The 27,815-nt window shown below is 27.2% G+C and overlaps 1 protein-coding gene across 1 annotated transcript in view; it reads left to right on the top strand.

Moving 5' to 3' along the window:
• Positions 1–6,200: 6,200 nt before the first annotated feature.
• The window catches only part of LOC100200565 (general transcription factor IIH subunit 2), a 28,147-nt gene continuing 6,532 nt past the window's right edge, over positions 6,201–27,815 (top strand). Inside the window, exons 1-11 of the mRNA XM_065799448.1 lie at positions 6,201–6,568; positions 13,606–13,683; positions 13,823–13,859; positions 15,065–15,154; positions 17,416–17,466; positions 23,691–23,745; positions 23,858–23,963; positions 24,051–24,141; positions 24,228–24,315; positions 24,403–24,479; positions 24,722–24,752. Of these exons, the coding sequence (XP_065655520.1) occupies positions 6,510–6,568; positions 13,606–13,683; positions 13,823–13,859; positions 15,065–15,154; positions 17,416–17,466; positions 23,691–23,745; positions 23,858–23,963; positions 24,051–24,141; positions 24,228–24,315; positions 24,403–24,479; positions 24,722–24,752 (763 nt within the window). The 5' untranslated portion in view covers positions 6,201–6,509. The remainder of the gene's footprint in view (positions 6,569–13,605; positions 13,684–13,822; positions 13,860–15,064; positions 15,155–17,415; positions 17,467–23,690; positions 23,746–23,857; positions 23,964–24,050; positions 24,142–24,227; positions 24,316–24,402; positions 24,480–24,721; positions 24,753–27,815) is intronic.

Here is a 27,815-nt window from a genome sequence, read left to right on the forward strand (position 1 = left end):
ATACTATTTAGTCTTATGCATCTCCAAGATAATTATTTGACAAAGTGTTTTTATTGAAATCTTCATTGTGAAATTGAAAACAGAAGTTATCTAAATCTGAAATCTGAGCTGTCATTATTTAAATCATTGATTTCTTTATTTTATGGATTTAAAATACTTAGCCTACATAAATATAAGTCTATCTTTGAAAATGATTTGCTTAATCTTTCTTGATACTTTTCAACTGTAATAGTTAAAATATATCAAGAAAAAAAACTTTTCAACTGTTAGAAAAAGTAAAAGCTTTTCAACTGTAAGAGTTAGTGCCTGGAACATACTCAGCTATTTTATTATCTGGATATCGCAGAACCCAGTTATTGCTATCAAAAAATTGGTTATGATATGCATGTTTTCTACTAGCAATTTCAAAAACCGTCTTTGCATTACCTTGCCTTGGGACATGTATAGGCAATTTACTCTAATATTAATTTCATACTTACTGTTTCACTCATAATTCCAACATTTATCGTAACATTTTCAATAGAACGTATTTTTTTTAGAGAACCTTTTTTTTTAAAACAGATTTTCCTATTTGAAATATATTTCGAGATATAAACAATGTTTCGCAAATAAAAATATACAATTGTGGATTTAAAATAAATTTTGCGATTTAAATATACACTTGCCGATTTGAAATATATTTTGCAGTTTAAACAATGTTTCGCAATTAAAAATATACATTTTTGGATTTAAAATATATTTTGCGATTTAAAATATATCTGGATTTAAAATATATATTTCTTGATTTGAGAGATATTTCTTTGATGAGCCTATGGATATACTATGGAAGCCTTCTCGACCTCCATAACATATTTTTCACTTTAAAAGTTTTTTCTTTGATGAGCTTTTTCGGTTTCCATACAAGAAAGTTGAATTGTTAAAATATTGTTCAAGTCAATTAATCTATAAATAAAAATAGGAAAATTAAAATGAAAAAAAGTATAATCTATTCATATATATTCATATAAAAGTGGAATAAACGATCAAAAAGCGTTATTGACATAAAAATTACCAAAAAAGATTTATTGACTTAAAAAATTGCCCTAAAAAAGTTTTATTAGCTTTTTTAATTTTGAAATTAGAAAATTTTGCAAAGTTTTAAATAAACATATTTTACATAAAAACATTTGAAATTCAAATAAAATCAATTTAAATGATTTCAACTCAATGTTTTACTCAAAAGTGCTGTCACAGTCTGTCATGTTTTAAAAACTCCTATCACTAAAGTGAAGTCAGATAAAGAGGCGTAATTTATTTTTATATATAATTGTTACACCTTTGTGTTGTTAAATTCAAGTTAGTTATGTATTGTTAGATAAAGTTATATTATAAATCAATATCACAATATAAAATGATATGGACGTAATGAACTAGTTAAGAATTTTTTAGTTATGAATGTTAATGAGAATTTATTTTTTTTAACAGGGAAAAGACTTGTTAATTTTTTTTTTCATTTTAAGTTGTAGAGAATTTTAAGTTGGATTTAAATTTGAAAAACTAAAATTTTTTTTTTTAATTTTATTAGAAGCTTTATTCTTTATAAAAGTAAAAAAAGCAGCTAAGTAAGCTAGAAAATAACAAAAACTTGATAAGCAACAAATAAATAAAACAACAACAGCGAATCTAACATCAACAAAAGCAGAAAATAAAGTCAAATGTAAAAAGTGCTTTAAAATTGGTTAATTTTTATAAGCTTTATTTACTTTCTTGTATGGAAACCGAAAAAGCTCATCAAAGAAAAATAAACTGTTTCGTCTTACTCTTACATTTTGGGAGAATGAAAAATGCAAGTTGTTGCAAAGGAACTACTAAATAAATAAAAAAATTAACCAATTTTAAAGCACTTTTTACATTTGACTTTTTTTTTCTGCTTTTGTTGATGTTAGATTCGCTGTTGTTGTTTTATTTATTTGTTGCTTATCAAGTTTTTGTTATTTTCTAGCTTACTTAGCTGCTTTTTTGCTGTCAGCATTTCTTAGCCTCTTAAGTATCTAAAATTTATTGAGGCAACCCCCTTTAAATCGTAGGACGTTTAAATTTTTTTTTTTTTGTCAATAATTTTTTTTTTATCCAACATATTTTGTCAATATGTTGGATGTGAAACACTTGTTGCAAAGCTGCAGCAAGCGATTGGACTGATTGCAATTGTTGTTTAACTTCTTTTTAAATTTCTTTTTGAACAGTCGGAGTCACTGCAATATTGAAGGTTGGTTGCAGGCAAGTTAATTTTGGAGTTAACTTTGGTGTTCACGCTAAAAAAGGCATTTTGAAGCTAAATGTGGCTGAGATGGTATAGTTACTGGTGCTGGTGATGGTAGTACTGACATAGATCTTGGTGGTTGAGATAATGAAGACTTGTGTGGTTGAAATAATTATTTTTTAAATTTGTAAGCCATTTGTAATTTTGACTGATCAACTCTATTGATGTCGAGAATAAACAAACTGTTATTTATAAATCTCATAACTATTTGCGTGCATGTAAAACCTTAACCAGAGTTAAAAAATTTTGCTTGCATATGACTAAAGCATTTTTTGATGATTGACAAATTTTATCGTTGCATAAAACTGACGAAGTAGTTTGCGCCAAACTCTTTTAACATGGTTAAAATTACCAGTATCTAGTGGCTGAAGAATCTGTGGCGAATGAGCTGGTAAGAGACATGACTCCATCAGTTGCAGAAAAGCTTTGACCAATCTTTCCCTGCCATAGCCGGTAGTGTGATGACGTCATGATAAATTCTACCAAAATCTCAATCACATAACTTAATCTAGTATCTACTCAAGCTGTTGCAACAATCTTGTGTTTGAAACATTGCCAATTGTTTCATCAATGGCGTGACACGCTTGTAAAGAGCTATTACTGGTATGCTGAATGATTGATCAGCATTGTTGAATAAAAGTTCGCGGCTTTGTACTTCAACGACTGCAACCACGACTTGCTTTACGGGGTATAATTTTTCTAATTTCTTTGAGGCATATTTTATAGGAGATAAGATTTGGTTATTATTATTAACTTAAAATTTATACAACGAACTTATAGATTCGTTAAAAATTACATGAAGAAGATTTTAAACACATTTTATTTCTTGTTTAACTTGTATTTTGTCCATATAATCAAAAGTAGTTTGAAAATAACATGTCTTTACATTACCAAAAACTTTTTTTGCTAGTGTAAAGTTTGCAGAGATAGAAACTACAGATATTATTGACAAATATGGATATGGTTGACAAATTGTACTGATTGTAAATTACTTTTATAAATTTGACGAGCGTCAGGTAAAAACCAATTATGAGCTCGAACAGTATAAGCTTAACTCTCATTATGTTACAATGAACTGTTAGATGCACAGTGATACCTTCAGACTAAACTTTTTTTTGTTAAATTTTTTTTTTTTTCTCGCAAAAATGTACATTCTTTTAATTTTTTTTTGTGTTGATTTGGAAAATAATTACAAATAGTTTATTTAAAAATATATAAATAGAGCATAGAACTTTATGATAATCGTTATTTTTAAATTCAAACAGTTATCAATTTTTTCCACATATAAATTTTTTAAGTGGTTTTTGTAATACATGAATACCACTTATTTAATTTTTTTAGTCCAGGGATGTTAGTGTGTATATTATAAGAGTGCGTAAAGATGATACAATTTAATTAAAGTTTTGAAATTATTTTCAATGATTCTTTATTCTAATTTGAGAAAATGTTGCTTGTATTTGAATTTGGAACTTTGAAAATGCTAACTGTATCTTCTCTTTTTTATAACATATTTGTAACTCCCTCAACAATATTTTGAACAGTTTTTTTCAGGCATGAAAATTCACAATCAAAGAATTTAGTTCGACTCCAGTTTATAAAACTTATTTAATGAACTAAATGATATGAAAACTAATGAGCTAAACTGATTGAAAGATCTTGCTGATAGTAAGTAAAGATTTTTATCACTCAGAAGTTTTACCAAAATTACAACAATAATATATATTTCAGAAAATCACACCCAAAAAGACTGCAAGCAACCACAAACTTAACTAGAAGATAACAGAAAACAAAGAAAAAAATAAAAGTGCAAAAAAAGTCTTAAAAAACAGTTAAATTATAAGAAAAAAATGCAAGTGAAAAGTTGTAAATGAGAAAAACATGAAGACAGAAATAATTCCATAGAACTGATGTTGAAAGAAATAAACTAGATATGTAAAACTTTTTAGAACTTGAAAGAACAGTTTAAGTAAAAGAGTTTTTTCCAAAAACCGCAAATCCACATTTCTAAGAGTTGGCGTTTTTGAGTGCCACCGCTACAAACTGTTCATGAAAAGATTTATTCAACACACTTAAGCGGATCAAAAGCGCTTCACGTATATAATTATACAGGAGAGAATGTTGCTTCAATCATTTACATTGAAAGTGAAATTCTCAAAAAAAATTGGCTGTGAAAGTCTGATTGTTTTGCTCAAATCAAATGTCGTCGAAAAGTGTTTCAAAGCTTAACAAAGTTAAACTGATATTTTGTACTTTGTGATTATGCTGGTGATATTCTAATTGTTAAATTGAATATCACCAGCATAGAGGCCTAGTAACGAGTTTTAATTTAAATTAAGAGTTTTCGGGGCTTCGATTTATTTTAAAGTAGAGGGCTCTAAATTACCATAATGTCATTAAAAACAACTAAGAAAAAAGCCTTCTTAAATAATAGGGTCCAGGGGATAAACCCCTCTTACTAAATCCAGCACCAAGCACTGCTTGAGGCCTATTCTTTAGAAAAAGAGGAGGAATAGCCAGAGATAAAGACGGTTTTGGTTGTCTATCAAGGACAACTTTTTGATAAATCAGTGAAAATAAGCATACTAGGGCTCATCGAAGATAAATCAAGAGCAATAACTCTTGACTTACTGCTTCTATCTAATTTACATTAAAACCTTTTAAATACAACAGTTAACAAGTTAGCAGTAGAACGGGAGGTATAAAATCTATACCGATTGTCAGAAAGTATGCCGTTAGGTAATAGTTAGCGGAATCAGGACAACCTTCATAGTTTTTTAAAATAAAACCACAGACGATATTTTCCAGCAGTTGGGAAACTAAGGTTCAATTAAACATTTGCCAAACAGTTTAAAGATTAAAGCAGAAATTTTATCTAGAACATAAGCTAAATAAAAGTTTAAGTGAAAAACTTATCTGAGTAAAAGCTAGAGAAAGGCAAAAGATTTAACCTTTAGAGCCAGCAAGTTCAATGGTACTAGAGCCTAGCCATTCAATGTGATGAGAATTAAAGTCATGAACAATATTGGCTAAGGATTAATAAGTGCTGAGTTCTACCACAGAGTTTGGTAACCTTACTAAACGTCGGGCTTCAATACAGTTGCCAGAATCCGGCTACTGTTCTGGACAGGTGTTAACGGCATCTGTCTGCTGGATGCCGTCAACACCTGTCCAAGGTGAGAATTTTTATTGAGATATAACCTCTAGTCTTTCCTCAACTATGAGCCCGAAACTGAGAATATTATAAGTCTTAGTTAACTTCATCCTTTTTCTAGAAAAGCGAATCCTATTAGGCTGTACGTCGCAATACAAGTTGTACTAGATTACAGTTACCATTATATAGATCCTTTTTTGCAATAAATATATACAGCAAGACTGAAAAATGTATTATGCTAGGAGGTGAATTTGAACCCTCGAAAATGACACTGATGACAGCGTACTAAATCACAGAAAAAGTGTAAAAAAATAGGTTGGTGTGGAATAGACTTACAAAGAACCGTATGTTAAAGGGTCCTGTCAGCCAGTATGTATAATTTCTAGAAAATAAGAAAAAAGTTATAATAGTAATAATAAAAAAATAATAATAAAATAAATGAACACTTTAAGATTGCGATAGTTGAGGTAGTTAAATTACTTTTCTGAGAAGAAGGTGTAAAACATCGCTCTTTTGTTTTCCGTGCTCGTTTTAACAGCCCCGGTGTTCAATCCAGCTTGTTGCTCAGTTCATGAAACCAAATGCTTACGGTAAAAGAAGTAACCACTAGAATTAAGGTCAAACGATGCTTTTAAAGATATGTTTTTGATTAAAAAATTTGATCTTCATAGCTATTAAAGTCTAACACAATTTTTAATAAGTTCCTTAAAATTACACAAATAAATTTTTTTTTTTTTGAAGTTCCGCCTCACCGAAAACTGAATCCGCCTTTGCGTATCATAATAAATATGCTGCGAGAATCTCTATTAAAACTGCGATATAGTGAAGCTTTTTTTTCTTCACAAAATTACATTATTGTCATCGTTTTAATTAAAATGCAAAGAAGTTTCTTTTAGAAAAAATTGTTAACAACTTTTTAGTTATTTTCTTGATTGTCCGCGTAACGAATAAAAGTTATTCGAATAACAGCAGTTACAAAATTTCGACAAACTTCGTGTGCAGACGCAGTACTGCTGGGCATTACAAAAAGCAGGTTGTAAATAATTACTTATCTAGAAAATGGGGACTGCTGAAGACGAAGCAAGTTTTCGCTGGCTAAATGAATATGAGAAAACATGGTGATTTTTACTTTTCTTTGTTGTGCTATGCTTTACTATTTGCTGTTGCTACATCTCTATTAAATTGCCAAATTTTAATTTAAGCTATAATTTAAAGATTTTAATTAAATCTACTCTTGCATACACAAAAATTTAAGTTTAAAAATTAATATATATCTATATCTATTTATCTATCTATATATATATATATATATATATATATATATATATATATATATATATATATATATATATATATATATATATATATATATATATATATATATATATATATATATATATATATATATATAATATATAATTAATTATTTAGTATGTATGTATGCATGTATGTATGTACGTATGCATGCATGTATGTATGTATGTATGTATGTATGTATGTATGTATGTATGTATGTATGTATGTATGTATGTATGTATGTATGTATGTATGTATGTATGTATGTATACATGTATATTTATACATTAGTAATGGATCCAGGGGGAGGAGATGGAAGAGATGCATCCTTGCCCCCCTCACCAGAATCTGAAAGTCCTAAAAATCTTAAAAAAGGAAAACCATTTTTTTTAGGAGAGGCAAATGTGATAAAAAAACCAAAATGTTTTTGCATCCCCCTCCCCCACACCAAAAATTCCTGGATTCATCACTGGTATATATATATATATATATATATATATATATATATATATATATATATATATATATATATATATATATATATATATAAATTAGTAAAAACACTTATCTAATTTTTGATTTCTTCTACACTGTGTTTCACCATCAGCAGGTTCATCAGGAAGATTCTTCCTGATGAACCTGCTGATGGTGAAACACAGTGTAGAAGAAATCAAAAATTAGATAAGTGTTTTTACTAATTTATATATATATATATATATATATATATATATATATATATATATATATATATATATGTATATATATATCTATATATATATATATATATATATATATATATATATATATATATATATATATATATATATATATATCTATATATATATATATATATATATATATATATATATATATATATATATATATATATATATATATATATATATATATATATATATATATATATATATATATATAATTATCTATATATGCAACTTACTAACCTTTTGAGCTTTTGAAAAATTTTAGTTTTTAAAATTTTTTGCCAATAACAAGCTGCTGTTTATAAATAGAACAAAAATTAAGAGCAGTTAGTTTATGTAGTGTCCCAGAAAGGCTGCTTAAAAAAAAAAAAAAAACTTTTAATTATTAATAGTTACTATTAATAATTAATAATCTTTTGTTTATTAAATTGGTTACTTTAATATTATGAATTTATCAAGCACATATTAGGGCCTAAAAATGACTGTTGTTGAAGGCTATTATTTTTAAATGATAAATAAAAGATATCAATATAATATATAACAAAGCGAGATTCCGACTCAAAGGGTTGACTACTGTAAAAAAAAATGAAAAAGTTGTTTGATCAATATCAGCTGCTAAAGATGAATAGGAGAAAAGCATATGAATGTTGCAGATTTAAAGAGCAAATGTTGAAAGATAACCTGAGTGAACAATGAAGACAGAAAATTCTATGCAGTGATGATGTCAACAATTTAAATATGGCTGTATAATTGCTGATGCAATATTTTTACTCTGTTTTGACATTTTTTAACCCCAAGTGTGCCACCCTTGAACATTGAGTCAAATTTTTTTTCTATATTTTTTCTCATAATGAATAAATATAGATGTAAATATAGAATAAATAATATCAAAAAAATTAGGCACTCTCTCTAAACATATTTTTTTTAAATTTAATTAAAAAGTTGTTAAAAAAGACTAAAGATTGATTTAGGCTAAATTGTTTTCATGACAGTGTTGTGATTTTATTATACTAATGTATTAGCTCAATTTTCAACATTTGCTGTTTTAATAAGATAGATCAAAACTTTAACATGGGTAAAATCTTGATTTTGTAACTATAGATCTGTAGTGTTATAATATACTATTGGTTTTTGTATGATGTTTAATGAATTTTAAAATAAAAAGTTATACTAAAGATTCGTGGAAATATAAGAAATAGAGGCAAAGAAATTTTCTGAGTTTCAAAAACTTGGAAGACACTATTATCTAATCATTTTTTAACTATTGAAGAAATAATCCAGTATTATCTTTACCTACGAGAGTCTAAACAATCTGTTTCTCTCAAAAACTTCTGTTTATAGTTATAGTTTTCAAATTTATAGTTACAAAATCAAGATTTTACCCATGTTAAAGTTTTGATCTATCTTATTAAAAAAAAAGTCTGTTGTCCAAACAAAAGTTTTACAGTTACACTAAGTTGTCCAGAAGCAGAAGGGAACTGCTGCATTATATTTTAGCTGAAGGTTCCCTTGGAACTTGAAGGCTACAGAACTCATAGCATACAATGCGTTTTATGGTTAATATTATTTATTAAATCTAAATTGTAAATAAATTATATAATTATCTAATCAATATTAATTTTAGGAATAAAATTGAGGCTCTAATAAGGAAATATAAAAAGCTGCAATCCCTTAAAAACAGGCTGACACCATAAGCAATCAAGGATAGAGAGACCTTTGTAATAGAATCTAAAAATGTATTTTGGTTGGGACATGACATAAAAATTATTATTGATGAAATAATTACAGATAGAAAGAGAACTGAACAAGCTAAATGTATGTACATTATGTTTTTTTAAATGCAGAAGGAAAAAGGACAGGATTGTATAGGCAGTTTTGATATTAGCTTTAAAAAGGTCACTGAGGTCTGCAAAATAAAAATCTAAAAGGGAATCCTTAGAAAAGAAGATTTTTTATATATCTTATAGGTCAGAAAGTGATGTCACAGGTTATTTAAACTCATAATGCAATGGCTCTGATCAAGTGAGCTAAATACCTAAGGTAATACCCAATATAATATAATGTTCATAATATAAAAATATAATATCCAAGAAGAAGAAGAACAAAGTATTAAAGTTTAAAGGTATTACTAACTGCTGTAAGAAAAGGACTTTCTGTCAACCAACAAACTACTATCATAAGCAGTTTTATAACTATCTCAGGAGGAGAAATTAATGAATTTCTTATATCTAAGTCATCATCTCTTTGAGTTGAAGGTAAAGTGATAAGTTCAGAAGCTCAAAAAATTAGACAATATAAAAAATACTTGACTATTTCCACATGTAAGATTATTTCTGTTCATTCTGACAAAAAATTGTTTAAAGAATATATGGATAACATTCCAGCCACAAGAGAAAAAATTAGCTGTACTAGTGCAAATGAACAGGAAAAGTGAGCTACTAGGCATTCCTCATATTGAGTCAACTACTGATGAAATGCAGTTTAAAGGAGCTTATAATCTAATAGAATCTTTTAGCCTCGGTCATCATATACAGTGTATATGTTTTGATCCTACTGCTTCCAACACTGGAAAGCACCACATAGTAATAAAAAAAAAAGGCATATAAGCTTGGACGGCTAATACTTCTCCTTGCCTGTAGACATCATGTTTTGGAAAGACATTACTTACTTTAACAAGACTTATCCCGGTAGTAAAACCTTTTGTCCAAATAATCAGCTCTTTAAACACCTAAAATCAGTCTGAAGTGATCTTGAAAAAGACAAATTTCATTAACAAGGATTCAAACTTCAACAGGAACTTCTATAAATAAACAACATCTTGAGGCTGAACAGTTTTAAAAAGATGTGATAGCAGAGTGTTAGCCGCTGTGTATAAAAATTCCCAAAATTCAATGGCATTTTTTTTTTTTTAAATAGGACAATATCAATAAAAATTCCCAATATTTTGTAGAACAATAACAGTAAATATTCCCAATATCGCAAAAACACAGTAAAAAATATATTCTTGGCTATCTCCCGAAATAGGTATTAGGATTTACAAAAAGGTTAAATACAACTGCATTGTTTTTACTAGCTTGATACAAATAATTTAAACAATCTGTTTTGTACAATCAAAATACATAAAACTAAATCTTTTAATTTTAGAATAGTAAATCAAGAAAAGATTATAAGAAGTTAACTGACCTACCATTGATGGCAGTTTCTTAAAAAGAGAGGTTTAAAATTTGTATTCCTGGTCCATTGCATCATGCAAGGTTCATGGCAAAAGCATTGTGTTACCCTAAAATGTGTTTACTTCTGGAAACCATTCCAAACTTATCTGAGGAAAATATAAAAAAGATTTGTGATTTTAAATCTTTTACACTCAGTGGTTTCTTAGAGCAGTATCTGCAACTGCTTCAGCATTAAAATCATTGGACAGGTCAGTAACTGCAACTTCAGCATTAAAATCATTTGACAGGCACAGCTGGTATCTTGAACCTGCCTTAATTGTGCTTTCTTTAGCAGACAAACATTGCCCAAACACAGAAGATATTGCCAAAGCATTGTACAGTACAATTCTCGCAAAACTGATACTATATCCACTTGAACGTGTTATAGTCAATAAAGAGCTTCTTCATTCTCTAGATTTTGCACAAGATCAGCCTCAATCTATTTGTGCTCTAAGCCAAAGCAACTCACTCTTTTCATGTCCAATCTTATCTTTGATAAGATTGGACATGGAAAGAGTGAGTTGCTTTGGCTTAGTATCCCTTCTCAGTTCTGGAAGTTCAACAATATTTATCTTGTTTAAGATTATTATTAAGTCCCTTGATGTGGTTAATGACTAATCATAGAGGGCCATTAAATTAAAACTGATTGAAAAATCAACCAAGGAGGAGAAAAGACAGAATTTTTTCTTGCTTAACCGTATGTTTATAAAAGAAGTAAGTAAGGGGCAAAGAAAACAGATTTAGCATCAAATGCAACTAATTGTATTTTGAAAAATAGTTTGTTAATAATTTAATAAAATTCTTGCATCAATTATGTTTTTCTCACCTCTCCACGGCTCCTGGATTTTATGAAAAATAATTTTCTATTACAGTTTTTCTATTCAGATTTATATTAGTTGATTTTTTTTAGAGCTATGTTTTAATTTTTTTTTTAATTTCTCTTTCGTTAAGATTTCTTTTTTTTTTTATAGCTTGGCATGTTTATAATTTTTTTCCTTTGTTGGTTTTTTTCAGTGCAATTTTAATTATCTAAAGAACCGTGGTCAAGCTTTTAAAAAAAAACAATTACATGCGTGGTCAAGATTGGAGTGTGATCGCACGCCTTTCCTGTCCACAACTGATATATATATATATATATATATATATATATATATATATATATATATATATATATATATATATATTAGAATTTATATATATATAATTTGCTTAATTTTGTCTAAAAACTATAAATTATATATATATATAAATTCTAATATATATATATATATATATATATATATATATATATATATATATAAATATATATATATATATATACATATAGTTCTATAGTTTGTTGGCTTTAGGAAGAGCGGAAGGAAAAAAGTGATTCTTACGCCAACACATACGTCACTTTTAATTACTTTTGACTTTCGTCCAACATTTCCGTGTTGGACGAAAGTAAAAACCATTAATTTAATTACAAATTAATCGTTTTTTAAAAAAACCACAAAAACGCAAATTTAATTGACCAGAATGTTTTTAAAAACATTCTGAATGTTTTTATAACATTTTGAATGTTTTTAACAATATAAACAATGTTTTTATTTTTATTTTTTTTAATAAAATGTTTTTATTTTTATTTTTTTTACTGTAAATCATGCGCGGAGTGTTGCTACATCGACTATCTTATAGCCTGACTCGCAAGGGAGTGCTGCTACATCGACTGACAAATAGCCTGACTCGCAAGGGAGTGCTGCTACATCGACTGACAAATAGCCTGACTCGCAAGGGAGTGCTGCTACATCGACTGACAAATAGCCTGACCCGCAAGGGAGTGCTGCTACATCGACTGAGGGTTTGGTTGGGGCAGGCAGTCTATCATTATTAAAAAAAAAAAATTCCGGTCTTGCATTTTAATTTTTACTTTTTGTCAACAAAATATCGAAAAAACTTTCGGACAACATCTAAGGGTTCTATATATATATATATATATATATATATATATATATATATATATATATATATATATATATATATATATATATATATATATATATATAATTTATAGTTTTTAGACAAAATTAAGCAAATTAAATATATATATATATATATATATATATATATATATATATATATATATATATATATATATATATATATATATATATATACAACCCGTAGATGTTGTCCGAAAGTTTTTTCCATATTTTGTTGACAAAAAGTAAAAATTAAAATGCAAGACCGGAATTATTTTTTTTTTATTAATTGAGAGACTGCCTGCCCCAACCAAACCCTCAGTCAATGTAGCAACACTCCCTTGCGGGTCAGGCTAAAAGATAGTCGATGTAGCAGCACTCCCTTGCGAGTCAGGCTATTTGTCAGTCGATGTAGCAGCACTCCCTTGCGAGTCAGGCTATAAGATAGTCGATGTAGCAACACTCCGCGCATGATTTACAGTAAAAAAAAATAAAAATAAAAATATTTTATTAAAAAAATAAAAATAAAAACATTGTTTATATTGTTAAAAACATTCAGAATGTTTTTAAACATTCTGGTCAATTAAATTTGCGTTTTTGTGGGTTTTTTTAAAAACGATTTATCTGTAATTAAATTAATGGTTTTTACTTTCGTCTAAAACGCAAATGTTGGACGAAAGTCAAAAGTAACTAAAAGTGACGTATGTGTTGGCGTATGAATCACTTTTTTCCTTCCACTTTTCCCTAAGACAACAAACTATAGATCTATATATATATATATATTTATAGATATATGTATATATATGTATACATATATTTATATATATATATATATATATATATATATATATATATATATATATATATATATATATTTAATTTGCCTAATTTTGTCTAAAAACTAGCTATTAAATTTGCTGTACCTATCACAAGCTATATATAATCATAGTTATATATAATTTAGGGAAGCAATCCAGGAAGATGATGATGGACTTCTTCAATCTTCCATTGATGAAATTGTTCATCAAGCTAAAAGAAAAAGGTGTCAAATCAGAGTTTAAGAATTTTTCTTTTTCTTTTTTTCTTTGATTTTTTGTTTTATTAGGATGAGTCACAATAATTAGTAATTAATAATTTAATAATTTTTTCATTAAAATATTTACAAATCTTTAACCATTTAGGCTTCTTGTTCGCAAAGGAAATGTCAGGCTGGGTATGGTAAGCATATTACATGATTTATTATTAGTCTATTTTTAGGAATGATTTATGCTATTTAAATTTTATTTTTATATTTCTCAAAAAAATAGTACAATTTTTTTAAATATTATTTGTTTTGACTCATAGCAAGTTCTTAATGTTATTTAAAAAAGAGTTTTAAATATAGTATTTCAACATAAGTTTCAAAGGAAGTTATCTTCTAACTTAAATATAAATTATTATAGAGACATTCGATCAAATTCTTGTAACCTTATCCTCTTTAGTAAACAATCAGAGCTGAAAAGTTAAAAAAAAAAACAGGGTTTGGTTTGATAAACCAAGCCGGAGCAATTGCCAGAGCTACAAAAATATTGATAAGTGCTAAAAGTATATTATCTTAAAATTTACTTGTTATCTCTCTCTCATCATTTAAAAAATAAAAGTTACTGATAAAATCTAAATTTGGTATTGCAAAAAGTTAATATTTCTTTATAATTTTTAATTGTTATTATTATTATTGTTTTTATTATTATTATTATTATAATTATATATATATATATATATATATATATATATATATATATATATATATATATATATATATATATATATATATATATATCAACTCTCGGAATTTGGGTCGGCATTCGGCAATGCCGACCTAACTGCCGACGCGAAAGTATTTGAGATCGGCAAAAAATTGCCAACCTCATTTCTGTTTTATGGTTAGACCTTTGTATCAAATAATTTTGGCCGACCTCAAAAAGATTGTGGTCGGCAAATTATTGCTGACCTCATTTTTCCTAATTCCGAGGATTGATATATATATATATATACATATATATATATCTTCTTAAGGTCGGCATTCGGCAATGCTGACCCTAATTCTGAGGGTTGTTATAGTAATATGTAATTTATAGTAAATTGATATATTAATAGCATATATCAATATTTAAGCAGCTCTGGCAATAGCTCTGACTTTTCTTTTATAAAATAAGGGTCAGCGTTCAACATTGCCCACCATATAGTTGATCTAAGTGTCTGAATTTGGAAATCTAAGTGTCTGAATTTAGAAATATATATATATATATATATATATATATATATATATATATATATATATATATATATATATATATATATATATATATAAAATCAAATAAAAATAAATAAAGGAAGTTTTCTTTAATTTTTAATAATAAAAAGACCATTTATCAATTGTCTAGATGCGACATTTATATATTATTTTGGATATGTCAAAATCTATGAAAGAAAGTGATTTACTGCGCCCTTCACGACTGGCGTGTCTTACAAAGGTATTAGTTTTAAGGCTTGTATATTGTATATTACTAATAGTGTTTTCTTATGGATAATTATGGATATTGTCAATTTTGTAGTCAAAGATGACCTAAAACTATCTTACTAAATTTTACTTTAAAAAAAAATTATGAGACAAAGTTAATCAAATTATTTACAAAAAATAACAGTCTACTTTATTTTGTTCTATACATTGAACCTCAATAAACTATTATTGTTCAATGTGTAGAACAAATACAGCCCAAAGTATAGAACAAACAACGGTCCAAAAGTTGAACAACTGAACAAAGTGATATCAACAACTCAAATAGCAATAGTTTAATAAGAATAGGTGTTTCTTACTAAAAAAATACAATACAGCTTTATGTCAAAGTGATAGAAAGTGATATTTGTTCACTGTTAAAAAAGTTGTGTCAAAAATGTATTAGGGGACACTGCTTGCACTGTTATACTTTAGATGCTTCAAAAAAATGTAAGTATCAGTATAGTGTTTTCCAACCCTCTATTACATGATGCTAGTTAATGAAAAGCTGTAAATAAGAAGTTTGGCTTAAAGAAACAATATTTAGGACATACCCAGTGGTTTCAAAGTTTTTTTAAATTTGCTTTTTTTGGAATTTGAGCCATCTCATGTATCCCAACAAAAGTAAAACAGAATTGTCAATACTTTCCTTTAACTCATTTTCTCATTGGTGTGATGGTATGACAAAATCTTTAAGGCATCACTGCATGGCAGAGGTTTAGAACTTTGAAAAATTTTCTTTTCTCACACAGACTAATCAATATAACTTTCTGAATGTGTACTGTATGCGGTAATTGCATCAGAGTTCTGTTCCAGATTTAGTTTCATTGTAATGCATCTGAAAATCTTATAAATGTTTTTAATTAAAAAAATGCATCAAACAGTAGTATTAACTGAGTTAGTAAGGACAATGTGCAAAATAAATGATTCCACTGGTTTTGTCAAAAAATAAATAAGCTTTTAAAAGTTGCCGATATAAAATAAAAACTAAACCAGAGTAGACTATGGTCCAGAGTACATTTTTTTTTTATCGTGATCATACAAACAGATGTCCATCCCTAATGTCACAAGAAACATTATTATGTGCAAGTATAATCAAACAATTTGCCAATACAAAAACATAGTTATTAAATAGATTGTGTCATAAATTTGTTGTGTTGAAAAATAACCTTACCTATGTTCACCATATGTACATAGCTCAAAATATGATGCAAAAAGAAAAAAATTGACTAAAAATACAACTTTTGAATTTTGAGCACAAATCTATATATGTATGTATTTTTTATTTTGATTCCAGTTGGTTCTTGTTTGGTTTGCAACCAGTAGGAGTTAAGTTCTAATTTCCTTGAACTTACATGATTTTGCTTAAACAGCGCGTGTGTTTAGTGTTTGTAACCAATAGGAGTTAGATTTATTTAGGAACTTGAGCTTGGTTTGATTTAGTTAAGGCTCTTATTATATTTTTTTTAAATAGTTCGCTTTAGTTGTAGCGCTGCTCAGTAAGCTTCAGCAATGTTTTTGCTTGACAGGGCTTAAAAGAGGGTTATTACAATCAGATTTTGCATATTTGGACATTTTCTGGACATTTTCTCCGATATTTTTTTATTGCAATTATGTTTTTTGTTTTTGCTGTTTTGTAATTTTTTTAACTTTTTTTTTTTTAATTGTTTTATTTTGTGGTTATATATTTATTTTAACAAAGAAAAAAGAAATAAAATTTTTATTAGGTTTTAATTATTAAATTGCATTTTTAGTTGTTTTTTAAAAGTTCATTTAAACAAATAATACAAAATTTTGTACTCAGAAACAATTTACTTGCAACTGTTTGAGTCAATACTTTTAATTGAAATTTCTACAAATGTGTGGAACTGTGCTAAAAAATTTCTATTTGACTTTTTTTTATTAAAATAAAGACCACATTGTTATTTGTTCAAGAAAATAACAACCTGTTTTTAAACTTTTTTTTGCTAGAGAATATTTGACATCTATGTGAAGTTTTTTATTTTTTTCCCTTTTTTTTTTATATATATTATCTAAAAGTTATTAAATTCTTTAATTTTTGAATCCACCTAATAGTATGCTGGCCTAAATGTTGAATATTGGATATTTATTACAGCTATGCAATATTCATTTTAAATTATTTTTCGTTTAATACCCAATAAAACAATAGTTAATTATTGTGTTGTTTTTTGTTGTTGTTTTTTTTTTTGTTATTTTATTGTTTTCTTTTGATTTTAGCTTCTGGAGAATTTCATTGTTGAGTATTTTGACCAAAATCCAATATCTCAGGTATTTTTTTATGATAAAAAAAAAATAAAAATATTTAGTTATTAAAAAATCTTTTAAAATGTATCAAAAATTGTTTTGTTAAAAAAGTTGAATAAAATAATTGTTAAAGTGATATGTGACAAAATTGTCACCATGTTTGAACAAAGAAGCGTCTAATATTTTTTTTAATAAAAAGGCTGAGAAGAAAAATGAAGTATTATTAAGTTTTATTAATTAGATTAAAGACATAAGTCTTTAATGTAATTAATAAAACTAAAACTGAAAATATTACTTTTTTAACTGAAAATATTACTTTTTATTAAGTTAAGAGGATATTGAATTTTTTTTGTTGTAAAGAGCTACAAGTGACAATTTTGTCGCAAATGAAAGCAGTTGATGTAATTGTCCACAGTAAATTGCGCATACAACATAAATTAATAGCTTTATGACTAGTATGATTGAGTTATCAACTTTCCAAAGGTTTTTAATGATTAAACATAATTTAAAGTTAGATTTTGTTTACATAACAGTAAAAAAAAATATTGTTGTTATCATCATGATACAAATTAATCTTGAGTTGAAAAAAAAAATTGCGGAAAGACTTAAATCTGGAAAATTTTATCATGAAATTGCAGGTGAGTTTGGAAAGTCTCATCTCATAATCTTATATATAAGTCTCATAATCTCATACATAAAATCAAATTGCACAATGGTTTACATGTAAATAATGCTAAAAGTGGTTGAAATAAAATTTCTACACCAAGAAACCGAAGAACAATCGCTCGTCTTATTGCTTCTGGAGAGTCTAAAACTGCTACAAATTTAATGAATAACAGCTATGGGACATTCCAACAGTCTATCGAGGGCTCAAAAAAATTGGTTGTTAATTCAGAAAGAAGCCTTTGTTAGTTACTTGGCACTGCCAAGCTTTTTTAAATTATGCTACACTTTGTGCAAACAAGGCTTTTGATGACTTTTATAACTGGATTTGGATAGATGAAAGTAAAATTATTATATTTGAATCAGATGGTATAAGATATACTCTGAGAAAGTCTAATTCACCATTAATTGCTTGAGATTATACACCAACCAATAAATATAATGTAGAAAAACTCTTATTTTATGGATGTTTCTGTGGTTGTGGAGTTAGAGAATTAGTGAAAATAATGGAATAATGAAAATTAATGGAATAATGAACGCTGATGACTATATCAGCATTCTTAAGGTCTGATATTTCAAGTCACTTTGAAAATAGGGCAGAACTTTACACAACACGATTTTCATGCAAGATCACGACCCCAAGCATAAGGCTGATAAGACCATTAAATTCCTTCACAAAAACAAATTGAAATTCTTTAAGTGGCTAGCAAAGTCCTGATCTTAACCCACTCGAATATTTATGGGCAATAGTTAAACAATGGGTCTACAACTTTCTCTACTCCACATGAAAAATACAGGTCTTTAAATGTCAAGAGTGAAAACTATTGCGGATGGGTTTTGAGTTTTACAGAACCAAATTATGCTATCGAAATCTAAATCATGTTATTCAGTTTATTTAATGTAAGTCTAATGAAGTTTTAGTTTTTTTTCTTCATTATATATATATATATATATATATATATATATATATATATATATATATATATATATATATATATATATATATACTTTTTTAAACATCTTCGCTTCCAACAAGGCTGCAGGCAACCACTAATTAAAGTTGGAAGTTACTGAAAGAAAAAATATGAAGATTGTAGAGCAAGTAACGATTGACAGATGAATTAAAGGATTGCAAATTATATGAATCAGGAAAGCAAGATGAAGGAAGCGAATTCCAAAGAGCTGATGTTCGAGGAAAAAAACTAGACAAATAAGCGTTTTTGGAGCACTTAGAAACAGTCACAGAAAAAGGATGACACTTAACTGAATGACGAGTAACACGAGAATGAATTTAAGTAGATGGCACAAGAGGCGCTAGCTCTTTAGAGCAGTGCTCATTATAGTATTTGTAAAAAAGAGAAAGAGAAGCAACATTAGGACGATGTGATAATGGTTAGAGGTTAGCTGCAAGAGCAGGTCCAACTATGTTTACAATGCGTTTTTGCACCTTGTCTAAAAGAGAAAGGGCATCATTAGAAGAACCGCCCCAGATATGGCAACAGTATTCCATACAAGGCTCAAATGCCCCCTCCAAGCAATCAGAGGGTGTTGGTTTCTTATCACGACAAGAATAAATGGTAGTATCATCAGCAAACAATGCCACCTTAGATGTGAGAACATCTGGAAGATCGTTAATGTAAATTAAAAAGCGTATAGGGCCAAGGATAGAACCTTGAGAAACCCCTGAAGTTACAGAATAAGAAGAAAAGTGCTGTCCATCGAGGACAACTTTTATACTACGATTGGAAAGGAAGGATTAAATAATCTTAAAGCTTTTGAAATGTCGAGAGCGATGGCCTTAACCTCTCCACCTTTATCTAATGCACGATAAAACCTATCAGTTATTACTGTTAGCAAATCAGCTGTAGAACGGGAAGATCGAAATCCATATTGATGGTCAGAAAGTAAGTTATTAGATTCAAGATAAGAAATTAAGTGTTTGTTAATTAAAGACTCAAAAACCTTGCTTATGATAGGAAGAAGACTTATGGGATGGTAGTTAGACGAATCAGATCGCTCTCCAGAATTTTTGAAGATAGGGATAACAGATGCCGCTTTCTAGCAGGCTGGAAACAAGACTCTGATAAGCACTTGTTGAATAGCTTTGAGAGTATAGACGACAGCTCCGGAGAACACTTCTGCAAGACAATAACAGGTATGTTGTCCGGGCCACAAGCTGTAGAAGCGTCTAGGCAGGAAATCACTTTAGATACAAAAGCTGGAGTGATATGAATGTCAAGCAATGGATCAACCTGTTTCTTGGCAATATCAGGTAGAACGCAACTAGTGGAATCAAGAGATGATATTGATGAAAAGTTTTTAGCAAACAATTCAGCTTTGTCTTTAGGTGAGGTGACATAAGTCTGAACCATACAAGAGAGGTGGAGTTAAAGATTTACCCTTATTATTGAAATTATTAAAGATTCTCCAGAAGTCACGAGAGCCTAATTTCTGAGATGAGATACAAGATTTCATGACCTGAGAATAGCAGGTTTTGGCGTTAGACAAAACTTTTTTACAATTGTTTCTAGCAGTAATAAACAGACGTCTGTTTTCTGGAGAATTGTTTTGCTGATAAATATGGAAGTAACGGTTTCGATTGGCAATCGCAGCAGCACAGCGTGAGGAAAACCATGTAGGAGATTGAGGTTTGACCGGGAATCATCGAGAGAGAACAAAAGATTCAATACCAGCCTGAATCCACGAAGTTATGTAAGAAGCACATTTGTCGACAGGAAGACAAAAGGTTTCTACCCAAGGGCCATCAAGAAGAAAATCACGGAAAGAATCCCAGTCAGCTTTACTGTAGTTGTAAGAGGTTCGATAATAGTGGGATTCAGGCGATGAAGAAGTATGAGATATTAGTTTTAAAGAGATCAAACTGTGATCAGAAGCACTTAAGGGGAATGTGGAGAAACTGAGCACTGACTAGGATCAGAAACAAGACATAAGTCGAGTAGAGAAGGTAAATGATTCGGGTTGTCAGGAAAGCGTGTTGGAAAGTTGACTATTTGAGTTAGGGATTGAGAAAGGCAAAAGTTGTGGGCTCTTTAATGCCTGCAGAATCACTGACACTAGAGCCAAGCCATTCAGAGTGGTGAGCATTAAAGTCACCAACAACAACTATATTAGCTGATGGATAAAGAGAGAGGGCTTGGTCAATATGATCAGAAATAACATCAAAAAGAGTGTAGTCTTGAGATGAAGGAGAGCGATATAGAACAAAGAGAAAGGCAATAGAGTGAAGTGGTGCTAAATGAAAGCACATAAAAGAATAGTCTGCGGATTCAAATCTAGTTTCACGACAGATGGGTGAATTCTTACGAATGTAAATGCCCAGGCCAAGCATGTGACTATTGGAGTCTTTACAAATTAAAGGAAGATAACCATCAACATTAAGATCACAAGATGAGACAGCTGAACTCAAATTAGTCTCACAAAGAGCAGGTAGGTCTGGTGAACTTTGCAAGAGATAAGACTCAACAGAAGAAAAGTTACTTCGAAGACCACAAATATTAGTGAATTATAAGTTTTGAGAACTTGGTGATGATGATGGTTTTTTGTGTTTTATAGTTTTTGTGACTTTATTCATTTTTGAACTAGATTGAAGAACTTGACTCAAAGCATAGATAGTACTTAGAACACTGTTTAATAACCCAAGCAATTGCCTCATTACTACTAATAAACTCTAAGCCGTTACAAATGTGGCCTCTGCAATGCACACCAACAGTACAAACTGGGACACCATCCATGCGCAACATGGCACTGTTAATACTTTGGTATTTTTCAGCTGTTGATGGAATCAGCCTCTCTGAGAGCAACCACAGAGTTCCTGGGAAACCTGACTACCAGCCGACCTCAGAACCATAAAATTGAGTTTTAGAGCTGTACGCTCATTAGGAGATAATAGAATGAGTTGCCTAGTCATAAAAACAGAGACATAAGCAAAACCCATGCATTGAGTCAAGAAGATCCAGCATTCAACATCCTAAACTGGAAACAATGTATTAAAAATACATCAGTGCCAGCCTAATAGATGAAGAAGGGGTGCGAGGCTGGTCAACATATATATATATATATATATATATATATATATATATATATATATATATATATATATATATATATATATATATATCTATATATATATATATATATATATGTATATATATATATATATATATATATATATATATATATATATATATGTACATACATATACAGGCCTTGTTTTAAAGCGTTACGCGTAAAGCGATTTTTACATACACCTAGAGTAATTTTGGTTAAGCTACTTTTTATCATTTTTTAACTTTTAAATTTGCGGTAAGATAAAAGAGGTAATAAATTTTTAAAAAAACCATATTTACTTTTAAATGACATTATGTAAAAATATTTGTTACAAAAGTTTGAAAATTATTTTTGTAACTTTTTATCGCTATGATATTTCTTATCTCTTTATAACGATTCAACGTAATTTTATGCTAACCTTTTTCCACATCTCCACATCTCTGATATATATATATATATATATATATATATATATATATATATATATATATATATATATATATATATATATATATATATATATATATATATATATATATATATATATATATGTATGTATATATATGTATAAATATATATATATATACATATACATATATATATATATATTTATATATATATATATATATATATATATATATATATATATATGTATGTATATATATGTATAAATATATATATATATACATATACATATATATATATATATTTATATATATATATATATATATGTATATATGTATATATGTATATATATGTACATATATGTACATATATATATATATATATATATATATATATATATATATATATATATATATATATATATATATATATATATATGTATGTATATATATATATATATACATATATATATATATATGTATATATACAATCCTCGGAATTAGGGTCGGCATTCGCCAATGTCAACCTAATTGCCGACCTAAAAGTGTTTGAGGTCAACATAAAGTTTCCAATCTTGTTTCTATGTTTTATGGTAAGACCTTTGTATCAAATTTTATTTGCCAACCTCTAAAAGATTATGTTGGCAAATTTTTGTCGACCTTATTTTTCTTAATTCCGAGGGTTGTATATATACATTCAGCAATGCCGACTTGACAGTGTCTGAGGCCAATTGTTGACCTGACAGTGTCTGAGGTCAACATTTTTTTGCCGACCTCAGAATTTTAAAATCTAATTTTGTTTGCTATTTCATATAAACTAAAAATGGCAAAATGAATGTTTTATTTACATTCTAAATAAAAGAATTAAAGTAAAAATGGCAAAAAAATGTTTTATTTTAATTCTAAATAAAAATAATTAAAAAAAACCAGCAAAACAAACATTTTGTTTTAATTCTATATAAAATACTTAAAATACAGAAACACATACTATTTTTTTTCAAAGTTTATTTTAGTTTTTAATTAGTTAATATTATTTGTATTACTATTTTAACTTTTAGAATTAGTGTAGCATAAATATTACTTTATTATCTTTTAATTAATTTTAATTAATAGTTAGGAATAATTGCTACACGTAATAAAAGAGCGGAAAAGATAACTGATTTAAGTGGTAAAAAAAATTTTCTTTTGTTGTGAGCGTTTTTCTATAACTATGTCATAATAAGTTAAATATTTGAGAAATTATTACAATTTTATAAAATAATTAGTTGTTTAATTGTTAGGTAATCCAAATATTCACATAGCTGCTCTGCAAAATTTTGTCAAATCAGGCCCAGAAGGAGAACCATCTCTTCAGAACAGTCTTGATATGGCATTACAATTTTTAGGGTAGAATTTATATTGCAACTGGTCATATTAATGAGTGCTACATTTTTTTGTGCCATATTTTATTAATTGAATGAAGTATCGTTTTAGCCATCTTCCGAAACATGCCAGTAGAGAGATTCTTATTGTGTTTGGTAGTTTAACAACCTGTGATCCTGGTGATATATTTACTACTATTAATGTAAAAATGAGTTATACTTTTTCTTTTTTTAAATATAATAAAAAAAGAAATTTGTTAAATAATTTTAAATTATTGACCATTTGTAGAATTTAAAAAATGAAAACATACGTTGCTCAGTACTAGGATTATCCGCTGAAATTAAGCTTTGCAAAACCATTTCATCTGAGACCAATGGTTTGTTTAACAGTTTTTTTTTAGTTTCTTTGTCTAACTTTTATTTAGAATCATCAATATTAAACTTATTTTTTTAAACTGTTTTAGGAATATACAATGTGATCTTAGATGAAAAACATTGTAATGATTTGCTTCTGGAGCATATTCGTCCTCCTGCTGCAAAGGTTTTTAAGGCTACTTTGGTTTAAAAGTTTAAAAAACTCTAAAAATTTAATAATATGTAGAATCATTAGGCAAAGTTTTATTTTAATAATAATAATAATTAGTATAATATAAGTTTTTAATAACATATTTAATATATATTACAATAACATATATTACATATTAGTTATTCCAAAGGGAAGTTTCTGGAAAGTTTAAATTTAAATCTAATTGAATTTAAAATATTGTTTTTTTTTAATTTTAGTTAAACGTTGAAGCTTCTCTTGTTAGAATGGGTAGGATACTTAAAAATATTTTCATAGATAGTTTTATGTAATATGTTTTATCAAAATTCCAGAGTTTAATAAAATTTTCAAAATATTTTTAAATAAACAAAGTTATGATTTTTTATAAACTTTGCACTTGAAATAAAAGTATTTTAAGTTAGACAAGTTACATTTTTGCTTCCAAAAGCTTATAGAAATCTCTGTTTTTATAATATGTTTGTTTCTCCTTTTGCTTTATTTATGAGACCATTTGCAAAGTTAAATGAAAAAGTTTACAAAACCTAATAAAGACTTTTCTTCAGTTTTAAAGACTGTCTGTCCAAACCAAAACTTCTAGTTGATGTATATACTCTCACTGCGCATATCTATTATAAAGTCAATAGATGTGTGTACATCTCCCTACACATATATTTCAACTGAAATTAAAACAATAGAGTAACAGAGCATAAAAGTACTTGCACATTAACCTCAAATTTAGTTGTCTGTTACTTATTTCAAAAAAAATTTAGCTACTAATAAAATCTTAAATCGTATTAAAATATAACTTTAACAAAATTAAACAGTTTAAATAAAAATTAATTATAAAAATTAATATCATATATGCAAAATATTAGTTTTATTCTCCTCCTAATAATATATAAGCCCTTCTAAAATAAAATCACTGTAAAATGTCACAAAAAAAACGTATATGAAAAACTGTCAAGAAGACAATATAAAGATGAACTGATGTAAGGTAAAAACTATTTTGAAATTTTTTGAAGAGGTTCCCAGCTATTAGATGCAATTTTAACACTGTTGTCCATGTTCAAAATAGGTGGGAAGTGCCTCATCTCGTAATTCCTTCTAGCATCATTTATCTCAAGGGATTGTATTATTTTTCTTTTATGGTAATGAGAATTAGGTTCAATTGTTTTGGGGTGCATCCAATTAAATGTACCTTGGTTACACATTTATGTAACCCAGTAGGAGTATTCAAAACTAAATATCCGGATATTTAAAAGATATTCGGCTGGACAATGTTATTCATATCTTAAAATATATATTTTATTATGACAAAATATTACCATAATAAACCTTCAAAATGGCAAGTTTTGTTTGGAAGCTTTTCAAAATTATATTAGCTGTGATTTCACAGCAATTTGCATTTCATGTGAGAAGCAGATAAGCAGGAGATGTATTAAATCTGTTCTCAAGTCATTTTCCACAACTCCACTGCATAATCACGCACAAAAAAAAATTCGTTGTAAATTGTATGAAGAGGAAAAAAAAAGTTAATATTGAATCTTCTTCAATATTAATTTTTTTTTTATTTCTTCAATATTAATTTTTTTTTATTTCTTCTTCAATATTAATTTTTTTTATTGGAGAAATGTCAATTTCTCCACGTTGAAATAAAAGGAAATATAAATGAGTGGTAAATTGATGTATGTAATTTATATACATGATTTTGCACCTATATAATTTTAGTAGTATTTTAAAAATAATAATATTATTGAATAGAATCCATTGACATTAGATTTTAAGAATTAGCATTTCTAGATTTCCTTCAATTTTCAAATGACATGAACATGAAATATCCGGTATATAAAAAACCGGATAAAGTTATTATCCGATTAGATATCAGATACCAAATAATACTCCTATCTGGCCCGGATACCTATTCATGCACCCCTATTTAAAACCTTTAAATCACACAATCAAAATAATTTAATTAGTAACTCTATTGTGAGTTTCTCAATTAAAATAAATAGAAGAATTAGTCATGACCTATAGTTAACTAGATTTGATTTTATTTTATCAATAATTTTTTTTTTTTTAATTTTTAATTATATAATAATATTTTTAATTATAAAATAATAAATTAAAAATATTAATTTATTTTATTAATAAAATTTTAAATTTTAAACTAGTTACTTGCAAAATTTTAAATTAAAGTCTAAAGTCAAATATAGGAAGAAGTTGAGAATAGAAAATGCATCTAATTGGGTATGGTGATAAAAATAATGGTGCTAAAAGTTATATAAATATATATGTGTGTGTGTGTGTGTGTTTGTGTGTGTGTGTGTCTATATATATATATATATATATATATATATATATATATATATATATATATATATATATATATATATATATATATATATATATATATATATATATATATATATATAAATTACTAATTTAATTTATTATTGCTTTGTTCTTTAAGAATATTGAGCACTCTATTTGTAGAATAACATGATTTATTTATATATATATATATATATATATATATATATATATATATATATATATATATATATATATATATATATATATATATATATATATAATAAAATAATTTATATATATATATAAATTATATAATTTACTAACATAATTTATATATATATATATATAAAATTATATGTGTGTGTGTGTGTGTGTGTGAGTGTGTGTGTCTATATATATATATATATATATATATATATATATATATATATATATATAAATTACTAATTTAATTTATTATTGCTCTGTTCTTTAATAATATTGAGCACTCTATTTGTAGAATAACATGATTTATTTATATATATATATATATATATATATATATATATATATATATATATATATATATATATATATATATATATATATATATAAATTATATAATTTACTAACATAATTTATATATATATAAAATTATATATATATATATATAGTTTGATTTAATGTTGTATTAAAATAATACAAAACTCTTGTTCGTTGAAAAGTGCTCAATATAGAAAATTTATTTTGGCTATATATAAATTTCAAAACAGAGCGGTTTATAATTATAATTAAAAAAGATAAAGAAAAAACTTTTATTATGGAACTTTAAGTTTCATGCCTAACGGCAATCATCAGCCATATATTACAAAATTAAAAATTAAACGTTAAATTACAATTAGAATTACGGTGGCGTGAGTTATAATGACTCCATGGAAACCAAATTTTAACGTATATATAAATTTAGTATAACGTGACGTAAAGGTGACGTAAACCAACCAGGATCAATCTTCGGTATCAAAAGAGGAGATAAGGAACTTA

Source organism: Hydra vulgaris, chromosome 06 (assembly GCF_038396675.1).
Source record: "Hydra vulgaris chromosome 06, alternate assembly HydraT2T_AEP".
In the NCBI taxonomy this organism is placed as follows: Eukaryota; Metazoa; Cnidaria; class Hydrozoa; order Anthoathecata; family Hydridae; genus Hydra; species Hydra vulgaris.